We start from the raw sequence: 27920 nt of genomic DNA, 5'->3' as shown, positions 1-27920 counted from the left end.
GCATGGCTGGAACTATTAGTAAAAGTTTGTGTTTTGATGTTCAGGGGATTCTTCATCCCACATCCAGGCCCAGTGATGAGAGGAAGCAGAAAGGAGCATCACTTCAACTTGAAGGGAAAGTCTTCAGGAAGAGACTGGTTTTATTTAAGGCATGGAAGGAAGAACAGCATTCTAAGGGTGAGCACACAGGGGGCTCTGTTGGTTAGAGCTATTCCAATAGTGTGGTGGTAGCTGACTGATCCAAGTGGGAGAAGGGAAAACAAGCTGAACAGTGGATAGGTGTTAGAGCTGGCTGAAGGCTGAAGGCAAGGGAGCACATGCCTGCATATGGTGCATGTGTTTTAAGAATCCTGGCAAAGGCAAAGGCAAAGGCCTTGGGAAGGTCAGAGGACAACAAGTCCAAGGTGCAGTGGAAAGATGAGAACACCCAGTAGAAGGAAGTGAAAAAGATGGCTATAGCCTGAGGCTGGCTGGCCTGTAGTGGGACTGCCAGATAGTTCTCTCTGGGATGTCTACTTGCTCTCTCCAGGAGTGAGGGGAGAGTTGGTAATGCTGGAAATCAGATGAATGAGAAGAGTGAGGGAACAGTGATGAGGTTGGAACAACACGTTTACTAGATACTTGGAATGTCCTGTTTGTCAGTACCTAGTGCTCACCAGAGCTATGTGGTCATAGGTCTGAGATGACATCTCAACATAGCTGTTAATTTGTCTTCATCAAGCCTTCTTACTTGGGTGCAGGTGCCAAGTAGGCAGCTTAACCAAGACGAAGGTCTTCCCAGGTGAATGTGACTGAGGTCAGGGGTTAAGATGCTCCCTGTGAATCTTTTTTTCATGAAGCAAGGATTTAAAGAAAGAATGGATAGAGACAGGGTCTGGAAGTCCAGGTAAGGTGAGGGAACGGATGAAGGGAATAATCCGGAAGCTGATGACCTGACAGGCTGGATAATGGTGGTGGTCATCTTCTCTCATAAGAAGCAGGATGGGGTGTGTAGTTCAGCAGTAGATTATTTGCCTACTCCACTGGAAACTCTGCACTGGGTATCATTCAATTTGAATCTTATAACTGATAGCAATGTACAGTAAGTGCCCTATATCATGTTGAGTGCTGAGATATAGGGATATTTGCAATATACAATGAGGTATCTCGGGGATGGGAACCAAGGATAAACATAGACTTCATTTGCTAGTTATTCAGACAACTTAGACTGGAGGGAATTTCACACAATGCTCTTATTGTTTTTGATGATGGGTACTCACTAAGCCTGTGTAGAAGAAGTACTACAGTATGTAAGGGAAATCAATACAATTATCTTTACATCAAGTAAGAAGGACACACTAATTTTAAATAGTTCATGTACATTTTATGCATCAACTTAAAATAAAATGGTTATCCCATAAATAAGTGGAAAATTTCAAGGAAATTCTATGATTACCAGTGCTTTAAAGATAAAAAAGAATTCTCTGAGAATGCACACAAAAGGAATTAACTTGAAGGCAAACATTTCTCTTATAATCTTTAAAATGAGAAAACACTAAATAAAATAAGTTTTTATTCCCCCCTTCCTGTCCCCTAAAACTGTAAGAATTTAAGCAAATATTTAAAGTTATGGGAGATTATCTGTAGTATTCAGTATATGAGACCATTGGTAGTATTCTGTGACAAATTAGTGACATCAAGAGAATTCCAACTCATTTAAAAGCAGCAGAGTTTTATTTAAGGCATAATTGAGTTTGTTTTATTGTTGGAGATACTTAGGCATCCACTTGGCTTACACGATTCCATGTTCTCCAACTGGGAACTGCGTTGGATCCAGCCCCATCTTCTTCATGGAGACAGCAATGTCAAACAGGTAATCATAACACTCACACCTGTAGAAGAAAGAGCAAAAGGCCTGCATGTGTGTGTCTGGACGGAGCTCTTTTGATCCCCATATCTCCCTACGTGAGCTTTGCCCTGCTCTTCTTACATTTTTCTCTTATCTTATACCAAAGGTTTTCTGTTTTGACCCCAACAATTTTCTAACTGAAAGCTGATTCAGTCACTACTCTTCAATGATTCAACAGAGTGAAAATCAGCTCTCCATAAACATAGATTACTGAAGTTGAAACATGTTAACCAACAATATGTAAAAGACTCATATTTCATTCTAAATCCTAAACCTGTTGAGTTCTTTCCACATTCTGAGTGTGATTTGTACCAAATATCCTCAGATTCGGTCTTACATGGTTTTTGCTTTCTCCCATGTTTCTCCCCACACGTACACCCCGTGACGCCTGACTAGAACTGCACAGGAGTCTGGGTACTCATTCATGGCACGAGCCATCCGTTCTTTGAGGTCCTTCTCTTCAGGAGTGTTCTCAATAATGGGTACCACTAATATATCATCGTATCTGTAAGACAGAACAAGACATTTTGCCCCATTAAAGTATCAATAATCTATTTCTGATTTTTCCCGTTAGTAACCAGTCAGAAACTCTTTATCTCTAAACAGCACTCCGATTTCTCCAACTTCAAAACAAGATGTTGCAAGAGTCCTGTATATCTTGTATAAACATCTATACCAAAAGACACCTTTGGAATTTGGCAGGCAGCCCTAAGTTTAGATGGCAGGAACTTGTACAGTATACCAGAACCTAACAAAGAAATCAAGATCATACAAGTATTTCCTTGAAGGGAAGATAATCATAACATTTTAAACATGAGATAGGAAATGATATACCTCACACACAGAAGTGCAGAAGGGAAGAGACACTGAACTGTCTATTAAACAACAGGAACATTTCCCAACAGTATAAAAAGAAATCATTATATTTCATCTCGGCAGAATCCTAAAATGTCTTGACAGGCAAACCAATCAATAGAGGTGTGGTTTGTGGCACCAGATTAGAAAGATCCTTCTAGCAACAATTACCACGGTTACGATAATCCTTTCAGAATAATCTCAAATCTGCTGTATTAGAACTTTCTACCTTTTTCCTCAATAAATACATGAAATAAAGTCAGAATATAACAAAGTTCAAGCAAGCAACTTTGCTATAAATAAAACTAAGCCTTTTCTTCAGTTCCCTTGTAACCAACGACAACTCAGACAAGTGTTCGTTTAGTCATGGATTTCTTTCAGGCTGCCTTCTCATCGAAGCAGTGAGTAAACTTAATAAGCATTCAAAGTGTTATCAGAAATGACCACTTTCAGGCTGGCACAGACTAGGGAGCTGTTGTGTGATTAATAATTTGGGCAACCATTATCATGGTAGTATAGACTTGCCCATGACTCCATTGTAGTTCAGACAGAAGTAATTATACAATATTCATTGTATAATTGGAAGGAGAGAATTGCTGGCCTTACATCTTTCCTGAAACTACCCAGAAGACTGGCAGACTTGTATTTTCCCATAGCATACACCACACAGTCAGAAATATTTCCAGGCACAAAATAATTTCAAAGCACAGTGAGACCAGAAAATAATTCAAGCCCATCCCTCACTTCACCAAGAGGATATCGATCCTCACAAGTTAAATACATGTGAAACAGAGCCACACAAGTCCTTTGACTGGCCCTCAGTATCCTTTGCACTCTAGCAAAGCACAGTGTTTCCACCGTGGACAGCAGCTACATTAACGCATGCGTACCTCACCTGGTAACAGGAAGTGTTTAATGCTGACTTTGTTTTGCTTGGCTCTGCTGCTGAGGACTGAACCCTGGGCCTTGTGAGTCCTCAGCTCGTACACCACTGCTTTAACTTTTACCTTTTCTACATAATTTTCAGAATGTCAAGGATGGCTTTAGGCACACAACAAATAGTCAAGGAAATCAAATCAAATGAATTTCCCAGCACACTGGTTTGAACAAGTCCAACCTGTTCCCTGTAGTCACAGTAAGACATATCACCTTCTTTACTTTAGTAACAGGGAGGACTCTCCTCTAAAGGGGAGGGGGAACAGGGTCTGTAGGAAATTAAGAAGAGTGAAGGTTCAGAAGAATGCTACCAACCAACAGCATGGCTCGACTTGTACCTGGGTTCCGGGAACCTGCTTCTTCAAGCCCCTCCAGTCTAGATTAATATATGATGACTACATTTTTGTAGACTGGTAGATTTATTTAAATTTAGAAAGTCATTGTTCTACAATTTTATGTTGGTTACATCACAAATTTTGAAATATAGTCATTTAATTAAAATGAATAGAAAGTTATTTTCTTTCTTTTCTTTTTTTTCAATGACCAGGAGCATATTCTAGAACTACATTAAGTCAATATGAACTCTAATGGTGGTCCCAGTTCAAGCTTCCTGAAGATAAAGTGGAGGTGAGGAGATCTTGCTTTCTTTTTCGGTGCTGAAACAGGCTACCCCACCCGTTTTGACAGACATTTCAGACCAGACTTTTGTTCACGTTAATAGAGCAAACGCTCCATAATTCATGTTGCTAATAATTCTCCAAGGGTGGGGAAGGGAGGAGGAGTCTGTCACTGAGAATGCGTGTGGACATAAAATGCTCAGTGGGGTATTACTGAATACAGATCCCACTGCAGCTCATTAGAAGCATAAGAGGATCACGGTCTGACTTATCAAAGAGAAGGAGAAACGCATGCCAAATAATTTAATAAGAAAGTATACCTGTAATACCCTCCAGAGGTACATTTCCTTATTCCTTTGATCATCTCTTGATGTGTAATTTTAAACTCCGGTCCTGGAAACAGAAGTGTGGCCATCACAGCAGCTTTAGAGTGGGTATGAATCACTGCGCCTGCTCCTGCAGGATGAAGGGGCAGATGCTCAGCGGAGAGAACTTCGGTCTTAGGAGAAAAATCATGCAGCTCTATGTACGCGTGTTTGGTTATGGACTTTTTCTATCTTAGGAACTGGTGGTAGATAAGACGGTCTCCCAGTTAGTTTCTGTTGCTATGATAAAATGCTGACCAAAGCCAACATAGGAGAGGAAAGAGTTTACTTGGCTTATATGTCCTGGGACACTGAGGGAAGTCAGAGCAGGAACTCAAGGCAGGAACCTGGAGGCTAGAACCAAAGCAAAGGCCATAGAAGAATGCTGCTGACTGCCTGGCCCTCATGGCCTGCTTGGCCTGCTTCCTTTTACAATCGGGGACTACCTGCCCAGGAGAGGCATCACCCACAGTGGGCTGGGCTCTCCCACATCAGTCACTGATCACAAAAATGTCCCCGCAGATCTGCCTACAGGCCAGTCTGACTGCAGCAATTCCTCCACTGAGGTTCCACTTTCCAGACGATTCTAGCTTGTGTCAAGTAGACAAGAACTAACTAGTAGGGAAGTGGCATAACACTGGACCCTCTTCACAGGCTGATGAGAGAGTGAGACAGGTTGAAACATTTCAAATTCTTGCATACAATGGCTACTCGGGAGCTGTTAACTGAAGTCATAATTACTTTGATTTAGGGAGGCCGACTCTGCAAGTGTTCTTTATACTGATTCCTTTCTGCATACCTCTCAGGGTGTAAGCGTTCATGAAAAGAGGCGTACACTGGCTTTTCTTAAGATTCTTAGATGGTGGAGGCCCACTTATGTCCTGCTCATTGATGTCACAAACAAACATGTCTTCTGGCTATTTACAGAGAGAGAAAAAGAAAAGAAGGGATTTGTTTGTTTACTTTTTAAAAAAGAACAATGCTTAAAATGTCTCTCCTGTGTACATTTATATATGCATATGCAAATGTGCTTAACATTCAAATTAAATGTTCATGTTTGTTTTCTACAACTTTAGTACTGGGAAAACGTTTTTTTAAAGTTTTATGCTGTGGCCAGAGTGGTGGCTCAGTGGTTAAGAGTACGGACGGCCCTTTCAATGGACCTAGATGCTGTTTTTGGCACCCACACTGGACTTTCAACCATCTAACTCCAGTCCCAGCAGGCCAGATGCCCTTTTCTGGTCTACATGGGAATTGCACACATACAGGGTGCACAGATATACATGCAGGAAAAAACACTGATACACGCAAACCAATAAAATTAAAAAATAAAGTTTTATACCATCAAAAACTTCTGAGTGTTAAAAATCATTTATTTTAGATTTTGAAGGATAAAATCAGATGTAAAAACCATTAGATAATGAATGATATTGCTGCTAGTTCAGGGGCTTAGGCCTGATGTTTCGCAACTATTTTTCAGAAAAAGCATATGAAGAAATCAACATTTGCAGGTGGGTGTCAGAATTTTCTTATCCCCTGAGAAACTTGGTAATGACATTATTCTTCAAGTATTCAGGAATGTATTAATCCAGCTTTCTAGAGTGATGTCTGCATATTTCTGATTTGAACTTTCAAACCCCAGGGCTTATCACAGACCACAGTATAAACTTTCATTAAGAAAGAAACTCTTCTTTTTTCTTGCCTTAAATCAATGTTTTATGTATTTGGTTTGATTTGAAGGGTATTATTATTCTAGCATTGATATTGAATGCCAGTTTTTAAAAATGAAACAAAATTTCCTCTCTTTAAATTGGAATAGCTTTGCCACTGAAAATATGAACCAGTTAGTGTGACCTGAGCCCCTCAGTGGCCTCACTAGTCTGATAAAGGTGGGATGACACCGTGTTTGCATGCATGTATACCCCATGAATTCCTGCTCCCCCGAGAGGTCAGAAGAGTGGCTTTAGATCCCCTGAAACTAGAGTCACAGGTAGTTGGGAGCCACTGCACAGGTGCTGTGAGCCAAACCCGGGTCTTCTGCAAGAGCAGAGGCTATGAGCCAGTGCTCCTAACCAGTAAGCAACTTCTCCAGCCCTGAAGAGATTTTAAAATTCACGCTGGTTATGTGGAACATACTGGCCACTTTACAAAAAAAAGGTCATAATTACTTAACAAATATTTAATAGTTATTTAGCAAATGTTTGTTGATTAGTTGTTTAAATGATTACAACAGAGCTACCCTTCCAAAGTAACACGACCTTTTAGAAGCAATTCTGCTTCATGGAGCAGCGGTTAAGGAGAGGGGGAGGGCTTACGAAAGATCCTTTAGCATACCTGAATGCGCTCCTTTTGCACGCCTGAGGGAGCAATGTAGATTTCATTGCTGGTAACAGAAATATAGAAATTGGTTTTTGTTTAGCTAAACTTTTGGTTTTGCACAAATAAAGTGTAGCCTTGCAGTCTAACCATTAATGTTCTTTATACACCCATGGCTGCTTGGTTGAGTGAAGGAGCTAGGTGCACAGAGTGAGTCCAAGACACTATAAACACTGGAAGCCAGAGCAAACCTGTGTTACCTACTTCTGTCCTTCCTGCTTTCACATATGTGTGTTTCTTTTCATGGCAGGTGCACACACACCACCACCACCACCACCACCACCACCACCACCACCACCACCACCACCACCACCACCACCACCACCACCAACAACATAAGGAGACAACTATCTAGTGGAAAGATAGATAAATCTGAATATGTAGTATTTAGCACTTTTTGGCATGGATGAACAGAATGTCAGTATCCTATGCAAAATATATTAACTCTGAAATTCAATTAGGCAAAATATATGTCTGATTAAGAACATTTCTGCATTGCAAAGAATGAGGTTTAAATTTTTTGCTTGAAGTCATGAAGTGCAGAGCCATCTGCTGGACAGTTTGCTAAATTACAGCATTAACACTGGGTAACTTTGTAGAAGCCTTTCCTATGACAAGCTTGTAAATCTTGGAGATTATTTGACAGTGAGAAATGCAGAAAGGGTATTGAATGAGTTGCATATGTCAATAATCACAGCACTTAGGAGGCTGCGCAAGGAGATCATGAGTTCAAGACTAGCTCGGGATATACAGTGAACAAATATCTGAAACAAAACGCACGTGTACACACACAAATGCACACACACACGAATGCACACATGAATGCACACACACAAATGCATACACACACAAATGCATACACACACACAAATGCATACACACACAAATGCACACACACACAAATGTACACACATACACCAACAACCTATACCAGAAGATAGACAGAGAGAGAGAGAGAGAGAGAGAGAGAGAGAGAGAGAGAGAGAGAGAGAGAGAGATTGAGATTGAGGAGGGAAGAAATGGCTTTTGTTATGGGTGTTAGATCTATCCTGCACCATTTTCCACAAAGACCTCTACGGTGCTTTCAAATCTGACTGGCAACATCTTTTCCAAATTGCCCCTACTTTCTCCATTCACAGAACGGTCCTCTGGCTCACATCAGTTTCAGTCGTCAGACCATATACATGAGCTGCCACAGAATGGAAACCATGGAGCCTGAGCACGGGACACGAGCTTCTGCCGTGGAGGCAGAGAGGCACTGTGGGCAGGAACCGCAGGCTCCCTAGTGAAGACGAGGATGGTCTATGGAGACTTGGGGCTGACAGGCACGTGGGTGAAATGAGTTTCTCGGTAAATTACAGTCTAGACAACAGAGGCCTGACAGGCCAGCAGAATCGGGGAGCTCATGTGTGCGTTAGGTTCCTGAAGCAGCCGAAGCACTCAGTCTCTGCTGCCAGAGGCGACAGTGTGGCAGCTCCCGCTCTGGAGCCACAGTAAGGGCAGGGACCACACTGCCCGGCCCTAGAGATCAGCTCGCCAGACCTGTGGACACAGAGACGTTCTAGCCGTGCTAAATCTGACTGTATTGTTGTCTTTGTAAATGGGAATTCATTTAGACTTTGATCAACTCTGAGTAATTCTAGGCCAAACTAAGTAAATTTTTGACATGTCAGTACCAACACAAAAGGAGAAATACGGAAAGAATAAAAACGGCAGGTTTTGCTTTAGGGGGTAACATATGCTTGGTTTTATAAGCCACAAATAAAACAAAATTTGAGGTTCCAGAGAATGAGTTCTGGAGTTTTCTTCTCTATACTTTTCCCGCTCTCTCATTCTCAACAAGAAAACAACAACAATAAACAAACAAACAAACAAACAAAAAAACCAACCAACAAAAACAGGAGTCCATACTACATCTGTGTCCAGGTTTGTCTGTTTTTATTCATTAAGATCACTGAAATATTGCACCTACATAGCTCATCTACAATATGTGCTAATCAAATATGATTCTAACAGCATGCAACTTGCTTAGTGTGGCTGGCACACATTGAGGAAAACAGGAAATGCTAAATCTAAACGTTACAGACCAAGTCAAAAGACACCGGCTACTGAGTGTCATGGACTTACTTTGATGACTCCTATGCCGGTGCTCAGTTTCAATCCCTATGTGTATCTTTGCTGTCACACACACACACACACACACACACACACACACACACACACACACACAATTAGTCAGGTAAGCTGAAGTGGTATTATCAGCCAAACTTTGAAACCTCCCAGCATTTCTATATTACTAACGAATCTACTGTTTGTTAACCTGTCAGTATTTCTTTATTCCCAAAGAATTTAGTTTGCATGATTCTAATACAATAACAACTATATTTAACATGTCTTTTCAACTTTATTTGCACCAAAAGTCTGACAGAGAAGACAAAACCATCACCAGAAACATGAAGATGAGTGGGTGAATAAAGTCACTTAAATATTAGGGATAAGATTCAAGGCCTTATTAAAAATGGCCATTTTAGTCTGTAAAGCAAACGAAGCCAAAGAAAGCCTTTCAATTCTGACTCTTCCCACTTGTGGCCCCTAGGGGGAGCTCCTTGCCTATTAAAAATATCAAAAAAACCCTACATATGATGCAACTTTCCTATAAATTGATTGTAGTGCTATAAAATTCATTACATATTAAGAGATGTGCCAATAAATGGTTTATGTTGGCCACACATAATCAGTTTGTAGAATAGTAAAGTTATTCTAGAAAGGAGTCCTGTACAATTTCTTGCTTTAAAAAATTCTCTTGAGTTTGCATTGTACTCTTTTTAACTTTGCTGTATACATTTTTTAAAAAGCCAGAAATGAGTATTTTAGCTCAGTTTGGTAGGAGCTCTATTATATACAAAGCCATTTTCTGCACTTGCAAATAAACAGTACTTAACTAAAGGCAGCATTTAGAAATAAATCATACATCAGGGAAATTAAATTACAGGCACTTGATTTCTTAAATAAAAACAAATTATGATAGTTTCAGGTATATTGTGCATAAGAAAACTTGAAAGTTTAGGCAAAACAATCTGAACTTTTGCACAAAGCTGAAGTGACACGTTAGTCATTAGGTGCATGGGGCACAGGAAGGGGAAGGTGCTGGGGGAGAGACACACATGGACATGCAGGCCATTGGGGAACATGCTTATCTGTGCTGAGAGAATTCTCATAGCCATGGTTGCATAAGCTGTTGACTAAGTCAAGTATAGAGCTTCAGTACCACATTAAACTGATTATCAGCTGGGTTTGGACACACCACCTGTGCCTGCTGAAACAGAGAACTCCCAGAGCTGAGATCAGCCAGAAACTTACCCATGCTTCAAGCTGATTCCTCCTCCAGTGCCAGTGACCCAGCCCAGATGGTAAAACTGTTTGCAAAGTTCTGGGATCAGGAATCTGGGATGTTCCTTGTCCTTAAACAGAAGATAGTGATTTTTAAATAGACTTTTTAAGTTGTGTATTCCAGCTGGCATTTCTCAAATAGTTAGAAAATGGACTTAATTATTTGACAACCTGGAATTGGTCAGTAAAGGGGGTCTAACTCTATGGAATGGGCTGTAAGAAGCAGAGACTGGAGGAAAGGCCATCTAGAGCCTGCCCCACCCAGGGATCCAGCCCATATGCATACAGCCACGAAACCTAGACAATATTGCTGATGCCAAGAAGTGCATGCTGACAGGAGCCCGATATGGATGTCTCCTGAGAGGATTTGGCAGAGCATGACAAATACAGATGCTAATCCTCACAGGCAACCATTGGAGTGAGAACTGGGTCCCCAATGGAGGAGTTAGAGAAAGGATTGAAGGAGCTGAAGGGGTTTGCAACTCCATAAGAACATTACCAACCAACCAGAGCTCCCAGGGACTAAACCACCATCCAAAGAGTACACATGCACAGACCCATGGCTTCAGCTGCATATGTAGCAGAGGATGGTCTTGTTGAAAACCAATGGGAGGAGAAGCCCTTGGTCCTGCCAAGGGTGCCTTCCCCCTAGTGTAGGGGAATGTCAGGGCAGGGAGGAGGGAAGAGGTGGGTGGGGGAACACTGCCATAGATGCAGAGGGAGGGGGGATGGGATAGGGGGTTTATGGATGGGAAACTGGGAAAGGGGATAACATTTGAAATATAAATTTAAAAAATTCCAATAAAAAAAAAAAAAAAACAGAACAAGGCAGGGAAATGCCAGGGGTCTATGGCAGTGTGAACAGAAAGGTAATAGACCCCAGTAGTAAAGAGAACACACAGCTAAGTGTGTTTGGCTACACAGCCAAGTGCTTTCCACACACACCCTGCTGTAACTGCACGTGAGACTTCGCTATAGGTATGTTCAATACAGTCTGCTGGGAGTTTCAATTTTATCTTAAAAATGGTCTATTTTCCAAAGTGATTTAAATATCTTCTTATTCAATTATAATAATTACTAAGACCACTAAAATCAAGCAAATAAGTCAATATTCAGATCCTACTCAAAAGCAGTCACAATCCTTTCCTATGAAGGCATTTTACGGGGCCATGTGAATAAAGGCCAGGAGGAACATCGAGCTCATCTACATGTCTAACGCCAATAACTACCTCTTAGGGAAAACGATGTTGTTGGCTTCCCCTGATTTCTCTTAGGAATTTAAACTAAAGGAAACGAGAAAAACCAGGAGCTAGTAATTCAAGTTCACAAACATTTCAAAAGAGAAAGTACAACTTCAGGGGCGTCCTCAGGCAAGTAAGGGATGTCTTGGGAGTATGGCGCTCCAAAGCCGACATTCACTTCCAGACACCTGCCAAAAAGTTCTGGGGTCTCTGAGCTTCGTTCTGACTATCTGGATGAGCATCAGAACTCTGAGATAAACACCACACAGGAAATCCCCGTATAAACTCAAGACTTGATGGGCTGCAGTCTCAAGGAAAATGCAAACAAGAAACCCTTGCTACAGAGAAAAGCACAGCAAATGACTGAGTACAGACGGTGGCCCTGGGTAGAGGGGGAAAATCAAGAGTCCAGAGGAAAATCATTATTTCAACAGACTTGATCCACCCCCTCCCTCCCTCCCTCCCTCTCCTTCCCTCACTGTTTGAATATGTGTGTCTCTCTCCGTGTGTATGTATATGGTTTTAGTAGTTGAATGATAGTTTGATGCAGTAGCCTTCAAAATATAAAATTCAGAGAATGAGAGAAAGGCAGACATTTTGTAAAGATCAACACAGGTGTAGGAGTTAGCAAAGAAGTCCAAACTACATTAATCCAATTCACTGTTTACAAGGTGCCCAACAGGTTGGCTAGTTTTTACATCAACTTGACACAAGCGAGAGTCATCTTGGAAGAGTGTATCTCAACTGAGAAACTGTCCCACCTGTGGGCTGTGGGCAGGCCTGTGGCGCATTTTCCTGATTGATGATTGCCATGGGCCTAGCTCACTTTGGGCAGTGCTGGCCCTGAGCTGGTAGTTCTGGGTTATCTAAGCCACGAGGAGCACAGCAGTAAGCAGCACACCTCCACAGTCTCTGCTTCAGATCCTGCCTTGGTTCTTGCCTTGTACTCTTACCCTGACTTGTCCGGATGATGGACTACAAGTTGTAAGCTGAAATTAATCCTGTCCCCTTGGTGCTTTTGCCCAGTGTTCTGCCACAGCAACAGAAATCTTAACTAAGACATTGAGCCTCACTTTTACTCAACTATTAAATAAGAACACTTTGAGGAGTAAATGAGATGAAATGAAGATAAAACACACGGCACAAAGCTTAAGAGATGGTTCAGCAGAACAGCATGTACTGTTCTGGGGAGAACCAAAGTTCAATTCCCAGCATTCACATCAAGTGGTTCACTACTATCTATAGCTCCAGCTCCAGGGTGTACCGAAGCCTCTGGTCTTCTTAGGCACCTGCATGTGCACCTACCTATTACCTACCCACCACCCATCTACTGCCCCCCCCCACCCACCACCCATCTACTACCCACCCACCTACTACCCACCCACCCACCACCACCTACCTACCTACCCACCTACCCACCACCTACCAACCTGCTACTACCTACCTACCTACCAACACACACACACACACATACACACACACACACACACACTATAAAATAAAAGTTGGGCTGGAGGGATGGTTCAGAGATTAAGGTTAGTACCGTCTTGCAGAAGCCTGGAGTTCAGTTCCTAACACCTACGTCAGACAGTTCACAATCAGTGCTACTCAGGCTCCAGAGGACCCAACGCCTCTGCTGGGGAGACCTTGGGCACCTACACTCATGTGCACACATCACACAAAGCTGCACACATATATACATATTTAAAAATAAAACTTAAAAGTCTCTACAGCGAAAACACTCCACAGAAAACCATGTGGCACAATACAAACTTCCTTCCACTTGGAAGAGTTAAAGGTTTTGAACACAAATTAATTACTTAAAGTTAATAATAAAATGGACTTCTTAACTTTTCTCAAGGAATCTAGCCAAAAAAAATTCTATGCCCCATATAATTTGCTATTTCCTTTTTGGGGGAACATAAATGATATTTTAATTACATATTAAATACAGCTAATGGGAAGACTCCTGCAGTGTTCCAATCATTAAGATCAATTTGCGCAACAAATTGCAAACATTACTGAAAATGGTCTATTATTATAGATCCCCTTTCCTTTTGTCTTTCCCCAGTATTGAGGTATTGGAACAATTAGCCAGCTTCCTGCTACAGCATAACAATGGTAGGGCAGTGCGCCATGATCTTCCTGTCATTCGGATCAGCAAGATACCAGTTGCAGGGAAGTAATGAGCCCTGGCAGCCGCACGTCTGCTGATTTTTTGGGTGCAGTCATTCAACCTTGCCGCCCAAGAGTGTACACATGTTATCTTCCGAACTGGCAAGGAGGAAGGCTTTTACCCACTGCACCCCTGGATGCCCATGGTATCTTTCAGCTGTTGTTACGCCTTGGCCCTCAGTGAGCATGACCCTATGACATGAAGCTAAAGACTCCACAATGAATAGAAGGGAAGCATGGTATGGTAGAGACAGACTCGGTGACATTCAGAACTCATCACAGACATGGAAGTGGGAATAGCTATCATCCCACTTTGAAGACATTTCCCCTTTGTCACAGAAATGCGAACTTATGACTAACAGTGGCTTCGAAGTCCTTTTCTTTCACCCTAAAATACCAGCATGTACCTGGACCCAGGCTTTCCTCTAGGAGGACTCTGACACAAACATAAAATAAACTTTCATGCAATGGGTGACATTCAGTGGTAAAGCGTATGTTTATTAGCATAAACAAGAGTCCACATCTGATCCTCAATACTGGCTCCAAAGGAGAAAGTGTTGAAGGCATTTAATTTAGCCAATTCGGAAAGCAGTAAAGGTGTGTTAGAATTTTTTCAAAACAGAATTCAACACACTAGGGCATGAATAATTAGGAACTCTGAATTTTCAAATAAAGCCAAATTGGACAAAATCCAAAGGGTAATGCTAAATAGAATGTGCAGTAGATACAACGTTCCAGTGCTGTGACTACTCCACAGTTTGCATAGCTGTGAACCGGCCTACAACCCTAGAACAGGCTTCCAGACAACCCTAGGACAGGCTTCCAGACAACCCTAGGACAGGCTTCCAGACAACCCTAGGACAGGCTTCCAGACAACCCAAGGACAGGCTTACAGACAACCCTAGGACAGGCTTACAGACAACCCAAGGACAGGCTTACAGACAACCCTAGGACAGGCTTACAGACAACCCTAGGACAGGCTTACAGACAACCCTAGGACAGCCCATCAAGGTGTGTGCTTGCCTCAGTCTTCCGCACTCTCCCCGAGGAGACTGGATCCAGGAAGAGAGAAGGTCCAGCAGCGTGACTTTACCTGCCTTCTGCCTGCGGTTTCGCCCGGTTCGGTTCTTTGCTGGTTTCTGTGCAATGGCACCTTCCCTCAAAGCCCTTTCAGAGGTTTCACCACCTTGGGAGGCTTCTTTCCATCACTCATACACTGACAGGAGTTCAAGGCAGAGCTCGCTCTCAGCTTTGTCCCCACTGGCAGGTCAGAGGTACTTTCTGGGGGTCAGTTTTCTTATATGGATCAGTGACTCCTAGACTTCTGAATCTCATTCCAGTTTTCATTATCATCAGGGCGAGGGCACAGTTGTGGAGGTCAAAGGACCACTTGGTGGAGTCAGTCTTCCCACCCCATTTCTAGTGGGCTCCCAAGAACAGGCTCAGGTCAACAGGCTTATGCAGCGGTGGCTTTGCCCACTGTCTCAGCTCACAGGCCCATGGGTAGTTTTATTAATTATAGGGAATGACCTATGGCTATTTTAACTATCTACTATCACTGTCTTCATTAAATCGTAAAAATGGTAAGGGAAATAACGTCAGTATAAATGGTAATCTTTTAACTTCTATGCAGTTAACTTGGGGAAATTTACATTTTCACTGCTTTCTCTTTGTAATTCCAGTAAGTGTTCCCAAGACTGACACTGGAGATAAGTTAGTTTTTCCTGTTTGATGTCCTTACTTGCATTTTCTTCTCCCCCAGTTCGTCCTCCATTCTACCATGATCACTAAACTAACACAGTACTTTGATCATTGAGCTGGGATCCTCAAACCAACAAATGTCCAAATACCACTTCCTTCATCTGTTATGTCCCTTTATGTCCTATTTACTTTTTAAGAATCTTTTTACTATTAGTTTATATAAATCTTGTCAAACTCTGTATTGGGTCAATTACAAGATGGTTCTCAGGGACCCCTGGACCCTGACAGTGCTGGGGTTGGACCATGTGTCAAGAGTCTCCGGCAGAAGTGGTGCTTGTGCTACTTCTCAGATGAGGCCGAGAGGTGTGCAGTTTCAATGTTGGATCTCGGAAATCTCTCTCTGGGATCACTTGTTCTTTTCTGAGCCAGCCCAGGCAGAAGGTCACCATGGCCTGAGAAGTCATGTGGGTGAGCAGACCTCCTTGTGCAGCCCATCCTTGAGGTGACTGTTGCTCTGGCAACAGCCTGCATGGCTGCCTCATGAGTCCTTGGGCCAGAACTTAGCCCAGCTGCTCCTCAATTCCTAATCTGAGCATCTATGGGACACAATCTGTTCTGTTTTCAGCTGTTCAATTTTGGGATGGTTTGCTGTGTATCGATAGGTAACTAAGTTATGTCTCTCTTCCAGGCAAGAGGACAGTTTTGTTTGCACTGTTGTTGGATCTCCAACTGTTACAATTCTCTCAAATCCTGCTAGGCAGCTTTTATTCCAGCACGGTGTGGCCACTCTCCTTCCAATTCTATGTGACAACATTAGCTCTTTGCACTTGTCTCCTGGCACTTATCATATAATTCACTCGTTCACTCAGCAAACCGTCAGTTTTGTTAGGCCCTGAAGAAAGAATGATCAGTACGATCCGATCCGCTCTGAGGAGCTGATCTTGTAAAGAACTTCACAGTTATACAGTGGTTGGGGCGGCGCAGAAGTAGAAGTTGGAGACTGGTGCTTGAGCTCATGAAGGGTGGAGACAATGTGCTGTGCAGGTGATAGGAAAATTCAGGAAACAGGACTGTTTACAGATTAGGTTCTGTGGGTGAAGGTAGAGATGCAGGATACATTTTTAACTTTGGAAATTTACATCCCTTGATGAGCATAGTTGTAGAATATTCCCGAACAGTATTCAACTCCTTGGCAGAAGCACAAGGAAGGTGGACAGCAGAGTTCTGGCTGAGGGTTGTATTAGGCAAGGGTGTCTATAAATTAAGTGAGCCTTAAGTAACATTTTAAAAAACTGTTTAGTTGTGTGTGTGTGTGTGTGTGTGCGGGTGTGTGTGTGTGTGTGTGTGTGTGTGTGTGTGTGTGTGTGTCTCTGTCTGTCTGTCTGTATGTGGTTGGTCAGAGGACAACTTGCAGAAGTTGGTTTTGTCTTACCATGTGGGTCCTGAGGATAGAACACAGGTTGTCAGGCTTGGTAATAAGCACTTTTCCCTGCTGAGCCATCTCACTGCCCTTTTAAGTAACAAATGCTTTCAAGAATTGTATTTGGAAGCTGGACCAAAGTGGGTTTCACCCGCTTCATTTAGAAGTAAATGAAATTTGCAGGCATAAAATCCTAAAGCCTCTTTCAGTAATGTTGCTATGGCAGCGAGTCCTAGATAAGGAAACAGAAAAACTGTCCAATAAAAACATTTCCTATTGCATATAGTAGTAGTCATTTTCCAGACACTATAACAAAGTACCTGAGATAATTAACGTAAGACAAAGTTTACTTGGGCTCAGTTTTATAGGTTCCAGCCACGATCAGCTGGGTCTAACACTTTTAGGCCTTTGGTGGGGTTCAGGGTGTTAATGGTAAAGGGTACATGGTCGCACAAATGGCTCACCTAATGGCCATGAAGCAAAGGATAAAAGGCACATGGGGTGTTCCATGCCTTTTGGGGGGTCACATGCCCAATGATGTAAGGATCTCTCGATAGTCCCCGTCTGTACAGGTGCTTCTACTTCCAAATGGTGCAAACCTGGACGACGAGCTTTTATCATATAGGCCTTTGGGACATTCATATCCAAATGATAGCATATGCTATGAGGCAGACTTAGAGCACAAGAAGAGATGGAAGGTGTGGGAGAGCTATGGCCTAATAAATAGGTTCTCTTCCGCTAGGAAGCAGAGACAGATTAGGAGAACAGGGAGGTAACTACCTAAACAGGAGGAAGAACAAAGGTGCCGGTAAATATGGACACTATCAACAACAGGAATTGCCACGTGCTTGTTCTGGGTCAGGCACTACTGTTAAAGCTATGTGGACGACTTTATCCTATTATGCCAAAAGATTAACTTGTCTAAAACTACCTAATAACTGACAGCAGGGCCAGGATTTGAACCCAGGCAATACAGCTACACACGCCTACTCCTTTACTTTTAAATTATACTGTAGATGGAAAGAGGGAGACATTGAGGCTGCCTCTGCCTCCAGCTCCTAGTTGCTAGCAGACACCCTTCAGTGACACTGTCATCCTCACTGCCAAAGTGAACTGACAAGCAGGCTGCTGGGATTCTGCAGTCAGAAAGAGACAAATGTTTTCCCTTTCCTCAGTCCAGAGAATCAGAGGCAAACTGACTCTAAACACCTGCTATTCATGAACTAAACGGGCCTTCTGTGTTTCTCAGAAGCCCTCGAGGGGGAATCCTGCTGTGTTTTCTGGAACTTGGCTCTGTTCAGAATCCCAGCTATGCTCTGTGTGCTGGGAATAATGTGTTAATAATCTCTAACACACAGGACAATCCGAGTCAGACCAAATCAAATCGCACTCTAGTCACTGTATATAGGACACCATGATAGGTGAGGCAAAAAAAAATAAATAAATAAAAATAAAAATAAATAAATAAATAAATAAATAAAAAGCAAGCAAGCCAGCCAGCCAGCCTTCCTGGGTGTTCTCCCCTAGGCATGGTTTTCTAAGGAGTGAGAGACATGCTCTTGGTTAGTGATACCTACCACAGTGCTTTGCTCAATAAACACTGGCTGTACTATGATCGTATTTCTTACATTAAGAAAGGATATCAGCTCCAACTGATATCCTGTGGACTGTGCTGGGCTATTTTATGCACTCTTGGGGAAGCCTTCAAGGCAGGTAACACATAGCTAAGTCTTAAAGGTTACATATAAGTTAACAAAGAACAAAAGTGGTAAGGTGCCCAAGCTCGCTAGTTTTATGCCAACTGGACACGAGCCATTGTCACCTGAGAGGCAAGAACTTCAGTTGAGAAAATGCCTCCATAAGATGGCTTAAAGGCTTGCCTATAGAGGAGCTTCTTAGTGATTGATGAAGACTCGGCCCACAGTGAGTGGTGCCACCCCTGAACTTGTCCTGGGTTCTTTAAGAAAGCAGGCTGAGCAAGCCAGAGAGAGCAAGTCTGTGAGTAGCACCCCTCCATGCATCTGCATCAGATCCTGCCTCCATGGTCCCGCTCTGCTTGCACTCCTGTCCTGGCTTCCTTCTATGATGAGCAGTGAAGCACGAGTGGAAGGAACATAAACATTTCCTCCCCAAGTTGCTTTGGTCATGGTGTTTCATCACAGCAGTAGTAACTCCTGGAACATAGACCAAATCAGGCTTACAGAAAGTCATTTATTTGATCTGTACAATATTTAGAACTCAAGCTGCTTCCAGTTTTTGCCTGTGCCCAGAGCTGGCCCTGAAACACAGCTCTCTGTACCCAGATCCTGTGGGGAGAGAGCTGGATTTTCAGGAGTGTGGACAATCCTGAGAGCACAGGTGAGACGACCGCTTCTGCTTATATTCCTGGCCCAAGAGGAACCTGCCTGGAGCCCTCTAAAAGCAGCAGCCTGGGACAGGATCCTTCTGGTTTCTGCCTACAACCAGAGTTGACTCTGGGACACAGCTCTCTGTACCCAGATACTGCTGGGAGAAAAAGGTCTCCAGGAGTGTTGACACATAGGGTTACAGGAGGGTCAAGCTACTGTCAGAGACAACAAGACCAGCTAACACCAGAGATAAGCACATGGTGAGAAGCCAAAGCAAGAACCTAAGCAACAGAAACCAAGACTACTTGGCATCATCAGAACCCAGTTCTCCCACCAAAGCAACTACTGGACATCCAAACACACCAGAAAAGCAAGAATTTGATTTAAAGTCACAACTCATGATGATGTTAGAAGACTTTAGGAAGGACATAAATAACTCCCTTAAAGAAATACAGGACGACACAGGTAAACAGGTAGAAGATCTTAAAGAGAAAATACAAAAATCACTTAAAGAATTACAGGAAAACACGACCAAACAGGTGAAGGAATTGAACAAAACCATCCAGAATCTAAAAATTGAAATAGAAACAATAAAGAAATCACAAAGGGAGATGACCCTGGATTTAAAAAACCTAGGAAAGAGATCAGGAGACATAGATGCAAGCATCACCAACAGAATGCAAGAGTTAAAGAGACTCTCAGGGCAGAAGATACCATAGAAAACATTGATACAACCTTCAAAGAAAATGCAAAACACAAAAAATTTCTAACCCAAAAACATCCAGGAAATCCAGGATACAATGAGAAGATCAAACCTAAGGATAAGGTATAGAAGAGAGCTAAGATTCCCAACTTAAGGGGCCAATAAATATCTTCAACAAAATTATAGAAGAAAACTTCCCTAACCTAAAGAAAGAGATGCCCATAAACATGTAAGACGCCTACAGAATTCCAAATAGATGGGATCAGAAAAGAAATTTCTCCTGTCACATAATAGTCAAAACACCAAATGTACAAAACAGAGAAAGAATATTAAAAGTAGTAAGGGAAAAAGGTCAAATAACATATGAAGGCAGACCTCTCAGAATTACATCAGACTTCTCACCAGAAACTATGAAAGCCAGAAGATCCTCGGCAGATGACATACAGACCCTAAGAGAACACAAATGCCAGCCTAGACTACTATATCCAACAAAACTCTCAATTAACATAGATGGAGAAACCAAGATATTCCATGACAAAACCAAAGTACACAATATCTTTCCATAAATCCAGTCTACAAAGGATAATAGATGGAAAACTCCAACCCAAGGAGGGAAACTACACTCTGGAAAAAGCAAGAACGTAATCTAATTTCAACTGACCCAAGAGAAGATAGCCACACAAATGTAATTCCACCTCTAACAACAAAAATAACAGGAAACAACAATCATTGGTCCCTAATATCTCTCAATATCAATGGACTCAATTCCCCAGTAAAACGATATAGACTAACAGACTGGATACGTAAACAAGACCAAGCATTTTGCTGCATACAGGAAACACACCTTAGTGACAAAGACAGATACTACCGCAGAGTAAAAGGCTGGAAAACAATATCCCAAGCAAATGGTTCCAAGAAACAAGCTGGAGTAGCCATTCTAATATTGAATAAAATTGAATTTTGACCAAAAAATCTCAAAAAAAGATAAAGAAGGACACTTCATTTTCATCAAAGAAAAATCCACCAAGATGAATTCTCAATCTTGAGTATCTATGCTCAAAATGCAAGGGCACCTATATTCATAAAAGAAACCTTACTAAAGCTCAAAGCACATATTGCACCTCACACAATGATAGTGGGAGACATCAATAACCCACTTTCATCAATGGACAGATCATGGAAACAGAAACTAAACAAAGACACAGAGAAACTAACAGAAGTTATGAACCAAATTCTGGTTTAACAGATATCTATAGAACATTTCATCCTAAAACAAAAGAATATACCTTCTTCTCAGCACTTCATGGTATCTTCTCCAAAACTGACCATATAAACGGTCACAAAACAAGCCTCAACAGATACAAGAAGATAGAAATAATCCTATGCATCCTATCAGATCACCACAGACTAAGGCTGATCTTCAATAACAACAAAAACAATAGAAAGCCCACAAACACACAGAAGATGAACAATGCTCTACTCAATAACTTGTTCAAGGTAGAAATATAGAAAGAAATAAATCACTTCTTAGAATTTAATGAAAATGAAGGCAGTACATACCCAAACTTATGGGACACAATGAAAGCAGTGTTAAGAGGAAAACTCGTAGCTTTGAGTGCCTCCAAAAAGAAACAGGAGAGAGCATAGACTAGCAGCTTGATAGCACACTTGAAAGCTCTAGAACAAAAAGAAGCAAATATCCCCAAGAGGAGTAGATAGCCAGAAATAATCAAACTTAGGGCTGAAGTCAACCAAGTAGAAACTAAAAGAACTATACAAAAAAAAAAATCAGCAAAACTAGGAGCTGCTTATTTGAGAAAATCAACAAGATAGATAAACCCTTAGCCAGGCTAACCACAGGGCACAGAGAGAGTATCCAAGTTAACAAAATCAGAAATGAAAACAGAGACATAACAACAGAAACTGAGGAAATTAAAAAAAAAAATCATCAGATCCTACTACAAAAGACTATACTCAACAAAACTAGAAAGTCTGGATGAAATGGACAATTTTCTAAACAGGTACAAGGCAACAAAGTTAAATCAGATAAATCATGTAAACAGTCCCATAACTCCTAAAGAAATAAAAGTAGTCATTAAAAGTCTCCCAACCAAAAAAGGCCCAGGACCAGATGGGTTTAGAGCAGAATTCTATCTGACCTTCAAAGAGGACTTAATACCAATACTGTCCAAACTTTCCACAAGGGACACTACCCAATTCCTTCTATGAAGCCACAATTACATTTATACCTAAATAACACAAAGACCCAACAAAGAAAGTAATTTCAGACCAATTTCCCTTATGATTATCGATGCAAAAATAGTCAATAAAATTCTTGAAAACCTAATCCATGATCACATCAAAACAGTTATTCATCATGATCAAGTAGGCTTCATCCCAGGAATGTAGGGATGGTTCAATATACAGAAATCCATCAACATAATCCACTATATAAACAAATTAAAAGAAAAAAACCACAAGATCATCTCATTAGATGATGAAAAAGCATTCAACAAAATTCAACATCCCTTTATGTTAAAAGTCTTGGAAAGATCAGGAATTCAAGGCCCATACCTAAACATAGTAAAAGCAACATATAGCAAACCAGTAGCCAACATTAAACTACATGGAGAGAAACTTGAAGCAATCCCACTAAAATCAGGGAGTAGACAAGGCTGCCCACTCTCTCCTTACCTATTCAATATAGTACTTCAAGTCCTAGCGAGAGCAATCAGACAACAAAAGGAGGTCATAGGGATAGTAACAGGAAAGGAAGAAGTTAAAATACACATTTTGCAGATGATATGATAGTATACATAAGTGACCCCAAAATTTCCACCAGAGAACTCCTAATCCTGATAAACAACTTCGGCAAAGTGGCTGGATATAAAATCAATTCAAACAAATCAGTAGCCTTCCTCTACTCAAAGGATAAACAGTCTGAGAAAGAAATTAGAGAAACAACACCCTTCACAATAGTCACAAATAATATAAAAATACCTTGGTGTGACTCTAACCAAGCAAATGAAAGATCTGTATGACAAGAACTTCAAGTCTCTGAAGAAAGAAATTGTAGAAGATCTCAGAAGATAGAAAAACCTCCCAGGCTCATGGATTGGCAGGATTAATATTGTAAAAATAGCCACCTTGCCAAAAGCAATCTACAGATTTCAATGCAATCCCCACCAAAATTCCAACTCAATTTTTCATAGAGTTAGAAAGAGCAATTTGCAAATTCATTTGGAGTAACACAAAACCAAGGATAGAGAAAATAATCCTTAACAATAAAAGAACTTCTGGGGGAATCACCCTCCCTGACCTCAAGCTGTAGTACAGAGCAACAGTGATAAAAACTGTATGGTATTGGCACAGAGACAGGCAGGTAGATCAATGGAATAGAATTGAAGACCCAGAAATGAACCCACATACCTATGGTCACTTGATCTTTGACAAAGGAGCTAAAACCATCCAGTGGAAAAAAGACAGCATTTTCAACAAATGGTGCTGGTTCAACTGGAGGTCAGCATGTAGAAGAATGCAAATTGATCCATTCTTAGCACCCTGTACAAAGCTCAAGTTCAAGTGGATCAAGGACCTCCACATAAATCCAGATACAATCAAACTATTAGAAGAAAAAGCAGGGAAAGCCTCAAACACATGGGCACTGGGGAAAATTTCCTGAACAGAACACCAATGGCTTATGCTTTAAGATCAAGAATCGACAAATGGGACTTCATAAAATTGCAAAGCTTCTGTAAGGCAAAGGGCACTGTCATTAGGATAAAATGGCAAGCAACAGACTGGGAAAAGATCTTTACCAAACCTACATTCGATAGAGGGCTAATATCCAATATATACAAAGAAAAAGAAGTTAGACTCCAGAGAATCAAAAACCCTATTAAAAAATGGGGTACAGATTTTAACAGAATTCTCAACTGAGGAATATCAAATGGCTGAGAAGCACCTAAAGAAATGTTCAACATCCTTAGTCATCAGGGAAATGCAAATCAAAAGAACCCTGAGATTCCACCTCACACCAGTCAGAATGGCTAAGATAAAAAACTCAGGTGACAGCAGATGCTGGCAAGGGTGTAGAGAAAGAGGAACTCTCCTCCATTGTTGGTGGGATTGCAAGCTGGTACAACCATTCTGGAAATCAGTCTGGAGGTTCCTCAGAAATTTGACACAGTACCTGAGGACCCAGCTATACTACTACTGGGCATATACCCAAAAGATGCTCCAACATACAACAAAGACACATGCTCCACTATGTTCATAGCAGCCTTATTTATAATAGTCAGAAGCTGGAAAGACCAGATGTCCCTCAACAGAGGAATGGATATAGAAAATGTACATTTACACAATGGAGTACTACTCAGCCATTAAACACAATGACTTCATGAAATTCATAAGCAAATGGGTGGATCTAGAAAATATCATCTTGAGTGAGGTAACCCAATCACAAAAAAGCACACATGGTATGTACTCACTGGTAAGTGGATATTAGCCCAAAAGCTCGGACTACCCAAGATGCAATACACAGACCACAAGAAGCTCAAGAAGAAGGATGACCAAGGTATGGATACTTCAGTCCTTCTTAGAAGGGGGAACAAAAATATTCATACGATATGGAGACAAAGTTTGAAGCAGAAATTGAAGGATAGACCATTCAGAGCCTGCCCCACCTTGGGATCCATCCCATATACATACAGCTACCAAACCCAGACAATATTGCTGATGCCAAGAAGTGCATGTTGACCAGAGCCTGATATAGATGTCTCCTTAGAGGCTCAGCCAGAGCTTGACAAATATAGAGGTGAATTCTCGCAGCAAACCATTGGACTGAGAATGGAATCCCCATTGGAAGAGTCAGAGAAAGGATTGAAGGAGATGAAGGGGTTTGTAACCCCATAAGAACAACAATATCAACCAACCAGAGCTCCCAGGGACTAAACCACCATCCAAAGATTACACTTGGACAGACCCATGGCTCCAGCTGCATATGTAGCAGAAGATGACCTTGTTGGGCACCAACGGGAGGAGAAGCCCTTGGTCCTGCCGAGGCTGGCCACCTCAGTGTAAGGTAATGTTAGGGAGGGGAGGTGGCAAGGGGTGTGGATATGTTGGGGAACACACTCATGGCATGGAAGAAGAGTGAGGAGGGATGGGATAGGGGGTTTGTGGTTGGGGAACCTGGAAAGGGGATAACATTTGAAATGTAAATAAATAAAAAAAATCCAATAAAAAAAAGCCTTGAAAAAAAAACTCCAGCAGATTTTTTTTTGAATGTGAAAGTAAGTATATTTGTAATTTTTATATAAGGAAAGAACCCAGAAGTTTCATCATTTTAACAGTCCATAACCTCACATAACCTCAACAAAAGGTTATAACCACCTGCCATTTTACACTGTGCTTTTTTCTCTCCATCTTTATTAAATTGGGTATTTTTTATTTACATTTCAATTGTTATTCCCTTTCCCGGTTTCCAGGCCAACGTCCCCCTAACCCCTCCCCCTCCCCTTCTATATGGGTGTTCCCCTCCCCATCCTCCCTCCATTACCGTCCTCCCCACAACAATCCTGTTCACTGGGGGTTCAGTCTTGGCAGGACCAAGGGCTTCCCCTTCCACTGGTGCCCTTACTAGGCTATTCATTGCTACCTATGAATTTGGAGCCCAGGGTCAGTCCAGGTATAGTCTTTAGGTAGTGACTTAGTCCCTGGAAAATCTGGTTGGTTGGCATTGTTGTTCACATGGAGTCTTCAAGCTCTTTCAGTTCTTTCTCTGATTCCTTCAACGGGGGTCCAGTTCTCAGTTCCGTGATTTGCTGCTGGCATTCGCTTATGTATTTGCTATATTCTGGCTGTGTCTCTCAGAAGAGATCTACATCCAGTTCCTGTCAGCCTGCACTTCTTTGATTCATCCATCTTATCTAGTTTGGTGGCTGTATATGTATGGGCCACATGTGGGGCAGGCTCTGAATGGGTGTTCCTTCAGCCTCTGTTCTAAACTTTGCCTCCCTATCCTCTCCCAAAGGTATTCTTGTTCCCCTTTTAAAGAAGGAGTGAAGCATTCACATTTTGGTCATCCTTCTTGAGTTTAATGTGTTCTGTGCATCTAGGGTAATTCGAGCATTTGGGCTAATATCTACTTATCAATGAGTGCATACCATGTGTGTTTTTCTGTGATTGGGTTACCTCACTCAGGATGATATTTTCCAGTTCCATCCATTTGCCTATGAATTTCGTAAAGTCATTGTTTTTGATAGCTGAGTAGTATTCCATTGTATAGATGTACCACATTTTCTGTATCCATTCCTCTGTTGAAGGGCATCTGGGTTCTTTCCAGCTTCTGGCTATTATAAATAAGGCTTCTATGAACATAGTGGAGCATGTGTCTTTGTTATATGTTGGGCCATCTTTTGGGCATATGCCCAAGAGAAGTATAGCTGGGTCCTCAGGTAGTGCAATGTCTAATTTTCTGAGGAACCTCCAGACTGATTTCCAGAATGGTTGTACCAGTCTCCAGCAGATATTTTTAAATCAAGAGATTTCACACAGTATATGACTTTCTGAGTTTCCCTCAAAAAAACAAAAAAACAAAAAAACAAGAAAACAAAACAGAATTTGACAATGAGTCTATACTTCCACACAACCAGAAAAGGCTAGAGACATGTAATGGGATCTCTAGTCAAGAAGGTATTTGGTGGTCTTAGAGTTTTCTTTTGCGTTTCCTCAAAATATGAGCCAATCTAAAATGCTTGGTATTTAAAATCCTTCGGCAAATCACTATGTGAAACTACCCATGTCTTCTGCATTGAAAAACACCTTCAGCTTCTTTTCTGTGTGTGGTTATTTTCTAACGGTAAATTCAATCACAGCTCTCGGTTCATAGGTTATTATCCTGATCTGGCACAATACTTAGTATGAAAAAATTCTGTATTTTTATGATAACTTCCACCAAGAGTTACTAAAAAGGGGTGCCAAACATTTCTGCTATCAATTCATCTCGATTCTGATACATTGCTTTTACTTTTCTCATTCTCCATATATAGGGATGGCCAACAGGGACCTGTGTCCCATATAGAAAATCTCCCTCTCAGTCTTGCCTAATTTCAATGTTTTCTGTATAAATGTGGGGAAAGCCACTTATTCAAAAACAGTAATGGCTCACACATGCTCTGCATTAAAAATTTCCTGTCTTTAATTCTTAATTGAGACCTTCGGCTCAAAGGAAGGCTAGTAAAGGTAGGTAATTTTGTGGACTTCTCCTGAGTCTTCTGCATGGCTTATCAGTTAGTATCGAAACTGTTTATTCTTCTAGTTCTCTAGTTCACCATTTTCTTAGAACTAAAAAGCATTCCGTAAGACTGCGGCATGTTTAACTGAAAGAAAAACCCATGTACACCGAATGCTCATTTTCCTTAAAGAAGAATCATTTCCATGATCTCCCACCACAGTCAAGGAAAGCACACAAAAACAACTGCCCAAAAGAATGCTGTCTTTGCGTTGCCTGACAATTCCTGTAGAGCAGCCCTACTAGGGTAGAAAGAGACCTCTGATTGGCACCCATGGGCAGCCGCCTAGAGCTCCTGGCCCACCCCGCGGCCCATGACCCCAACCCGCGTGCGGTGGACCGCTGTCCTTACCTGCGCGCCATATGGCCGCGAGCAACAGTCTCCTTGCTCCTGACAGCCAGACATGGTTCTAACTCCGCTCAGTTACCCACCCCGAGCACGTTCTACGTCTAAGTGGTCCACAAGAACGCTATTAGTCTGCAAAGCGGGCAGTCTGGGGGCGGAGCAAGAGCGATAGGCAAGATCTGAGAGGGCCTCGCCCATTGGGAGAACCTGCGGCGGCGCAGACCAGTCGGTGGGCGTGCCCGTGAGGGTTGGAGGCGGTGCTAGA

At 41.8% G+C, this 27920-nt stretch overlaps 1 protein-coding gene across 2 annotated transcripts; it reads right to left on the bottom strand.

The window, feature by feature from the left end:
* Positions 1 to 1691: 1691 nt before the first annotated feature.
* On the bottom strand, positions 1692 to 27872 carry Apip (APAF1 interacting protein). 2 transcript variants are annotated; one of them, XM_032903805.1, is made up of 7 exons: positions 27662 to 27872; positions 10398 to 10498; positions 6996 to 7044; positions 5461 to 5578; positions 4617 to 4752; positions 2226 to 2393; positions 1692 to 1871 (listed from the first exon to the last, which is right to left on the bottom strand). In XM_032903805.1, the coding sequence occupies exons 1-7, from the start codon at positions 27713 to 27715 to the stop codon at positions 1772 to 1774; spliced, it is 726 nt and encodes a 241-aa protein (XP_032759696.1). In that variant the 5' UTR covers positions 27716 to 27872; the 3' UTR covers positions 1692 to 1771. The 2 variants fall into 2 exon arrangements, with proteins under 2 accessions (XP_032759696.1, XP_032759697.1); XM_032903806.1 differs by lacking the exons at positions 6996 to 7044; positions 27662 to 27872 and having other exon boundaries at positions 10398 to 10486.
* Between the last annotated feature and the right edge of the window lie 48 nt (positions 27873 to 27920).

This window comes from Rattus rattus, chromosome 5 (genome assembly GCF_011064425.1).
Source record: "Rattus rattus isolate New Zealand chromosome 5, Rrattus_CSIRO_v1, whole genome shotgun sequence".
NCBI lineage: Eukaryota > Metazoa > Chordata > Mammalia > Rodentia > Muridae > Rattus > Rattus rattus.
The sequence above is the reverse complement of the archived record's forward strand: the minus strand, read 5'-3'. Positions and strand labels throughout refer to the sequence as shown.

What these genes read in the sequence shown, in the direction of transcription:
- Apip (XM_032903805.1), bottom strand. Translation starts at nt 27,715, where the DNA reads ATGTCTGGCTGTCAGGAGCAAGGAGACTGTTGCTCGCGGCCATATGGC. An exon ending in GAACGCTTACACCCTGAGAG is followed by an intron (nt 4,753 to 5,460) that starts GTATGCAGAAAG and finishes TTCATCCTGCAG; the next exon opens with GAGCAGGCGCAGTGATTCAT. An exon ending in TGGGAGAAAGCAAAAACCAT is followed by an intron (nt 1,872 to 2,225) that starts GTAAGACCGAAT and finishes TTTCTTCTACAG; the next exon opens with GTGTGAGTGTTATGATTACC.